This window comes from Diadema setosum, chromosome 7, assembly GCF_964275005.1.
Source record: "Diadema setosum chromosome 7, eeDiaSeto1, whole genome shotgun sequence".
Lineage (NCBI taxonomy): Eukaryota > Metazoa > Echinodermata > Echinoidea > Diadematoida > Diadematidae > Diadema > Diadema setosum.
Window position 1 is genome coordinate 32,854,300 of NC_092691.1, and position 7,577 is coordinate 32,861,876.

Here is a 7,577-nt window from a genome sequence, read left to right on the forward strand (position 1 = left end):
AATTTCACAGATGAACCACCTTCATGTAAGGATGAGTTCATCCTCATTTTTTTTTTTCTTAAATAACGAAAAAGTTGTGTTTAGACCTGATTTGTGTACCCCTGTTTATATTGTGATTGATTTGTAAGGATTTTTTTTTTTTTGTAACACCAAAAATGTATATTAGTGATATGCTTGATCTTGTGTGGCCTTACAATACTGCGAACAGCGATATTTGATATTTGTACTTTCCCAGAGTGCTCCTACATGGTAGTCGCACACTTTACGATTTTAAATACAACAGGTGCACATACATACATGTAGGGCCTCCAGTGTACATAGTGTACTGTACATAGCGATATATACTATATAAACACTTTATTTTTTAAAGACTGAGATCACTCTTTTATCATTGGATATCTTCAGCAGAAAGTATTTTATTGTACCAAAAGTGGTACACGTATGTAACTGTGATAACATTGTACTCAATTCAAAGTGCACTTACATTGTATATCTAGTCAAAATATCTGCAACGTTTATATGATAGATTACATGTCTATTCAATCAGAGCATTATAAATTTGCTCACAGCAACTGCCAAATATCTGTGAGAAATGCATATAATGTTAATAATTGATAATATGCATGTATGTTGATTTTTTGTTTGTTTGTTTTTGTGTTATGGCTTTGTTTGGGAATTATAATACAGTGTCTAATGTATTATATCATTATTTTGTGTTCAGTGTACCTGTCCTGTTTATTTGCACATGATAATATAGGCCTACAGATTCAGCCATCTTTTGAAGAGTGATTGCTGTGTATGACACAATATTTTGCAACAACTTTCTTAAGTAGTGTACTGCTGTTATCTCCACAGGTTCCAAAACAAGATGATGCAACCCACAGACTAATACAACTGGTCAACTGTCTTCAAGCCTACAGCTACCACAGGCAATTCCTGTTGACGAGCACACTATAAAAGACAACAACATCGCCATTGGTAACAGCAACTTGGTAATTCACCCAGTGCCGTCATGGATTTTAAAGCAGTTGAAGCAGCAATGGGACAGAGTGCTGAGTACAACCAGGGCCTGAACCCTCGAGAGAATGGCTTCATGCTTCCCGCCGATCAGCTTGCCCCACCAGTGGCCAATCCGGACGATAAGTTACCCACCCCACCCCAGCCTGCCTTCCCCAACCAGGGGGAGCCTGATCCCAACGCCAGCATTGGAGCCAGTTCAACCACGGGAGATGCGAACCACATCCCTGATGGAACAGCCGAGGAGAGCAACGTGATCACCTATGAAGAGACAGAAGGGGACGATGAAGAGGATGCACCCCCGCCCAATCTCTTTGACACCAGGAGCAGTAACCCCATCCTGGTGCGTGGCAACTGGCAGTGGATGTGCAACCAGTGCCCCAAGAGTTACACCAGCAAGAGCAACCTCATCGCTCACTTGCTGGACCACTGTGGCATCAAACCTCACATGTGCATGGCTTGTGGAAAGAGCTTCAAGCAGGTTGCCCATCTCAACACCCACAGAGTGAGTAATGAGATATAAAAAATGTCTGTCAGGATAATATGAATATGGCGGACCACATAATAAAGGATGACAAAATGTATGATCTTTCGTATGTGTCTTTCAGTTTGGAATGTGGTATGTACAATAAGTAATCTGACATGGAGTATTGTAAACAGTTCTGTACCAAGAACAAATTCATTTTGATGTTGAGAAAACAAAAAGATGTGCACATCTGTATTTGGGTAGAAGCTTCTTCCTTTTTTCTTTTTTTTTTTTTTAATAAAGTGGGCTGTGTGATTGTATGACTGTTTGCATTTTTGACTATTTATGGCGTTACTCTGAATGAATGACTAAATGATTTCAGAAACCAAAGCACATTCACTTTTCACATTTTGATAATTTAATTAAGTTTCTAAAGAAAAAGGTGATTTTCTTTGTTCCTTACTTTTTTCAAAGTAATTTAATATTTTTCCTGCAAGGAATTTCTCCTGTTGTATTCAGCGTACATGATTGCTTTGATTATTCTCCTTTTGGTGCAGGTAATCCACACTGGGAGACGCAAGCATGTGTGTCCTATCTGTGGGCGGGGCTTTAACCAACGAGTACATCTCAAGCGTCACATGGTGACCCACAACATCAATGTGGCCTGTACCTGCGAGCTGTGTGGTAGAAAGTTTGCCTTTCCATCTGAGCTCCAGTTCCACCACAAGAAGGTGCACCGGAAACGCAGTGGCCCACCAAAAAAAGTCAGCAGGAGCCCATCCCATGACAGAGAAAACATGCAAAACTATAATCCGCCACCAGGAATGCACCCAATGATGCAACCCCAGGGACCAATGGTGGGTCCTCCCCAAGGAGCGAGGCAAGGGAAGCATCCAAACATGTATGATAGACAACCTTTCCTGCCAGCAACAAAACGCCGCATGCGAGACGCTAAAAACCAAGGGCCCAACTTGCCATACCCTAACATGCCTGCGGGACATCTGAACAGACGGCCATCTGGGGAACACCTGCCCATGTCACCTGATCACATGACAGGAGCAGGTGATCACATGATGGCACCAAATGAACACATGCCAAGTGGACACAACCACATGTCACCAAGGAGTGATCGCACTCCACCCAGACAAAACCAGATGTCTCCTCGGAGTGAAAGACTTTCACCACGGAATGAGCAGCAGCCTGGTGACGAGCAGATGTATCAGAGGCGTGACCGCAATTCCACAAGGACTGATCGCGCATCACCTCGGCAAGATGGCATGCAGACAAGAGGCAACGTGATGCCTCCAAGACAGGATCACATGTCGCAAGGGGGAGATCAGAGCAGACAACAGTATGATCCAGCTGTAGGCCCTTCACAGTCTCCAAGGGGTGCAGACCATGCAGCGATGCAGTCCTCACATGATGACGGTCTTCTACCTGCAGAGTTGTTCCAGCCAGAGCTTGTGCACCCTGATGCTGGCAAAGCTGCTGTCCTGCAACCTGATGCTATGGAAACACTCCGATTTCAACCTGCTAGGACCCGTAATCAGCGCTTCATGCAGCAGAGGGGACCCCAAAATAGGAAGTCGCCCAAGAGGAAAGGTGCACCCTTGAAGCCTGAACTGACTTGCCAAGAATGTGGCAGACAATTTGCATTCCCATTTGAACTACGTGATCACATTGCAAGACACAGGGATGTTAGACCCTTCGTGTGCACTGAGTGTGGACACCAATTCTTCAAGGAGCACCACCTGAAGCAGCATCAGCTGATACATAGTGGCCTAAAGCCCTTCAACTGTCCAATATGTGGACGAGCATTCGCCCTCAAGGCCAACATGCTTCGGCACACCAAACTGCATGTTAACAATCGGCAGTTCAAGTGCCAGGTCTGTGACAAGTCCTTCACTCAGAAGCAGACACTGAGCAACCACATGGTGATCCATAAGGACGAAAAGCCCTTCAGCTGCAACATATGCGGCAAGCGCTTCAGTCGCAAGGTCAACCTGGACAGCCATGTGTATCTCCACTTCGGTAACAAGCCCTTTAAGTGCAAAATATGTGGGAGCAAGTACAACAACAAGGGCAATCTGAAGAGACACGTAAAGAAAAAACATGGCCTAGATGCCGACATGCAGTCAGATGGGGAAAGGGATGAGCATGATAACGAGGAGACAGGAGATACCAGTCAGCAAGGTGATGGGGATGGGAGGGAAGAGCTGGATGACAGTGGTGAGGGACCAGGAGAAGGTGATAATGAGGTGAGTCAAGATGCGAGTGATGAGCGTGAAAGTTACACAGAGCGTGAAACAGCTACACCACAACAAAGCTTTGAAGTTGCCCAACATGCGGCGAACCAGCATGCCACAAGCCAGCATGCCGTGAGCCAGCATGCCGCGAGCCAGCATGCTACGAGCCAGCAGAGCTATGAAGAACCTGGCCAGCATGCCAGTAATCAAAAGACTTATGAGGATCAGCATGTTGGTAATCCTCATGGTGGTTCTCAACACACCACTGGTCAGCATGCCAGTGGCCAACTTGCCAGCAACCAACATACTAGCAACCCACAAGCTAGCACCCAGCACACCGGCAGCCAGCATACTGCTGGTCAACTCCCAAGTACCCCTCTGACGACAAGCCAGCAGCCTCGACCCCTGGAAGTGCCCCCACATGCCACCAATCCGCCAACTTATGTTGATCCTCCACCACCTCAGCCAACAACCACACGGCACGCCTTTGAGGAACCCTCTCCACACTCAGTCCCCCAGCAGCATTACCGAGACCAGACAGACTCTCATAATCCCCAGGAGTTTGTAAATCGTGAGCACCCACCTCCCCAAAGGTATGGGGACCAGGAACCCGGCACTGCCCCGGATAACTTTGTGCACCGAGAATATCCACGCCAGCCGAGTTATGGCGACCATGACAGGACTGCAATACCAGAAAACTTTGCGCCCCGCGAGCCTGTCCATGCACCTCAAAGATATCCGGAGCATGAGCAACCCAGCAACCCACAGACTTATGCCGGGCGAGATCATGCACCACCACCGCCGCCACCACCACACCAGAGCTATCCGGATCACGACAGGGTGGGGAACCTGGAAATGTATGGGGCACGACGGCCCCTAGCCAATCATGAAGCCTATATTGACAGCCATGGGCGGGGAATTTACCCGAGGCCAAATTTTCATGTAGAGAGATTTAAGATAGAGCAGAGTGAGGGTATTGCCCCACCAGATAATGCCACCATGATTCTGCACCAGAATATGGGTATGCCCATGTGAGACATAACGAAACAAAATTATCAGCATCATGCGTAAATTGTGGTAAAGGAGTAGTCAGATTTGCTAATGTGAAAGAAATCACAAAGTAAGAGCTCTATGACATGACATACTTTTATTACATGTTTGTATGCTGATCCATTTTATGTTTGATAGGCATTTGAATAGAAGGAAATATATTCCAAATTGTCTGGAATTGTGTAATGGATATTTGACATCCATTGCAGGGGAGAGAAACATATGAAATCTTTCAATTACTGTAGAATTCACTGTGCGGACCTCAGAGTTTAGCTGAAGGAGTTGTATTTTATAAGTCACATGTTTCATGATAACATTTTATGACTTGCATGATACAACTGTAATTAATTAATGAATTGACAGATACTGATGAACATCTCATTAACACTGGCATATTTCCAAAAAGCAAACTCCATTCTGCATTAAGATTCAAGGATTATTTCCTTGACACATTAAACTCAGCAGTCCAATAGTTCTATTGTTGATGATTGCATAGCTTTGTGTAGTGCCAAGTCAGGCAAACCTGTTTGAAAGCCGTAGCAAACTCTGAAGAGATCCTGCATAGTACTACTGTATGCATGGGATGTGAAATGATGCATAGATAGTCCTTGCCTCTCAAAATGAATGTCATACCAAATCACATATGTTTTGTAATCTGTAGTGACATCATTGGGCATGTACATTCTTTGAAATTCCAGTCATCATCCTCAGTATGTATCATTAAGTGTATTTTAACTGGTATTGACATACCCGGATAGGCACTGTCAGTATGGAGGTTTTTCCTGTCTTTTTTGCTCTTTTTTTTTTTTTGTTTTTTTGTTTATTGGGTTCCACAGTGTGGTCAAGCCTAAAGATTACGGTTTGAGATATTTTAACACTATATCCCCCAAACAACAAAAGCAAACCCTCCTTCAGATTATGAGTAACTTTTTTTTTCTTCAAGTTTTATGAATGAATCCCATTTAATCTACCTCGTAATGAACTTCAGTTTTGTATGAGAAGCAACTAACAGTTACATTGAAGGAAGTCAATTTCAATATTTAGCATGGAGATCAAAAATTTGATAAAAGGAGGCAGAAATATGAGTGTTTATGGTTTTTTAAGAGTGTAATTAACAACAAGGCTTTAGTTTTTCTGATTTTTCTTGAAGGCCCTTCTATGCATATTATTGTTTCTATGTTAATGTGTGAAAAAGATCAGAGTGTCACATTATACTCACATGCATTTCAATTGAATGGTTCCCCCTCCCATTTAGAAATTTGAATGTGATTTTCAGCATTGCTTAGGGTATCTGATGCTATTTATCTCATGCTCATCAGTAACCTTTTAGCATACCCAAAGCAGTCTGATAGCACATCTTGATGAAAGTTGATGTAGGGTAGGTTGTTTCCATTGATACTTAGCTCATTTCCTTTCAATAATTAGCTTCTGTGTTGTAACTTGTGATATAGCATGTATGAACCTCTGTGCTCAAGGGCTGATTGGAAATGTGCACGGTTACCTGGACAGTATTTAGGTAGAGGTACCCGAATGTGAAGTTTATATTGTGCATGGCTGCAATTCGTGGCAACAGTCACTTGTGTTTAAGCTTCATATTTTTCTTTCAATCGGGTAGCCCAACCAGTAAAAATTCAGGATCGTAGGAAAGGTTCATTCGGGTAGATTCGGTAGATTTTTCATTTGGTAGAGTTGCTATTTCTCCCAAGTGATGTGATAAATAAGCTGAAATAATTTATTTATTATCTTAATGAATATTGCAGTTTTTCCTTCATATACTATCAATATTCATTCTGCTATAGTATAGAAAGTTTTACAGTGATATACAATGTATTATATGTATATGTATATAGATCATCACTCATATTTTTACAGCTCATTTTGGGGAAATCATGGCACTGAATTGAGCTGTAGATTTTCTGCTAATTCACAAAACATTTGTAAAATTGTGAAGAATGATTGGAAAATAGAACTCTAGTTACCTGAGGTTGATATGAGGTTAGCCTAACACATTTGAAAGAATAATCATGTCATTCATATATTTTGTTGTCTTTCAAGTTTTAATCAGTAATTTGTATGTTTCTAAATCTTCGTTTGATTCCAGAATTTGTAAAAACACTGCTTAGAAAATTATCCTAAAGCACTTATATGTTTGACTATTTTATAATCAGTATTAATAAACGGTGTAATTAGTGTAGGGAAGTGTAAACATGATTAAGTGTCGAACCCTTGTAATGATGAATTTCTAATGATGTCATAGTCAGTATACTCTGATTTGTCATGCATATGTAATAGTGCTGCACGATCTCAGCTGGTAAACATTGCAGGAAATTTCTTGTAATTGAAAAAAAAAGAAAGAAAGAAATGTAAAGATATCTAAGATATGGCTACAGATGCAGAGGACCATAAGTACAATTGTAATTCAACACACATCACTGCAGGAGGACACTCATAAAATATTGTATTAATGTTATTATTAATGTTATTTTTATTATTATTATTATCATTATTATTATCATTATTGTTATCTTACATGCTGGAGGTCAATATAAGTCAGAGGCCAACATCTGCTTATGGTAGTGCTGACACTACTGTCTGTTATGCAAAATGTATTGACCATGGGGAGCATGGTCATTTAGTCCCTTTCTAAAACATGCGTTTTCTTCTCCCATGCATTCTGCTTTGCTGACATGACCTGTCCATAATTCTGATTCTGCCAATCACTTTCACAATGAAAAGGTTCTCCAATTTCTATTTCTTTTTTTTTAAATATTATTTTTTTACAGATTATTCATGCATTT

General features: G+C 41.8%; 1 protein-coding gene across 1 annotated transcript; it reads left to right on the top strand.

The window, feature by feature from the left end:
* Positions 1 to 1,012: 1,012 nt before the first annotated feature.
* LOC140230695 (uncharacterized) lies at positions 1,013 to 4,764 on the top strand. Its single transcript, XM_072310837.1, has 2 exons — positions 1,013 to 1,522; positions 2,041 to 4,764. The coding sequence occupies exons 1-2, from the start codon at positions 1,013 to 1,015 to the stop codon at positions 4,762 to 4,764; spliced, it is 3,234 nt and encodes a 1,077-aa protein (XP_072166938.1).
* Positions 4,765 to 7,577: the final 2,813 nt, after the last annotated feature.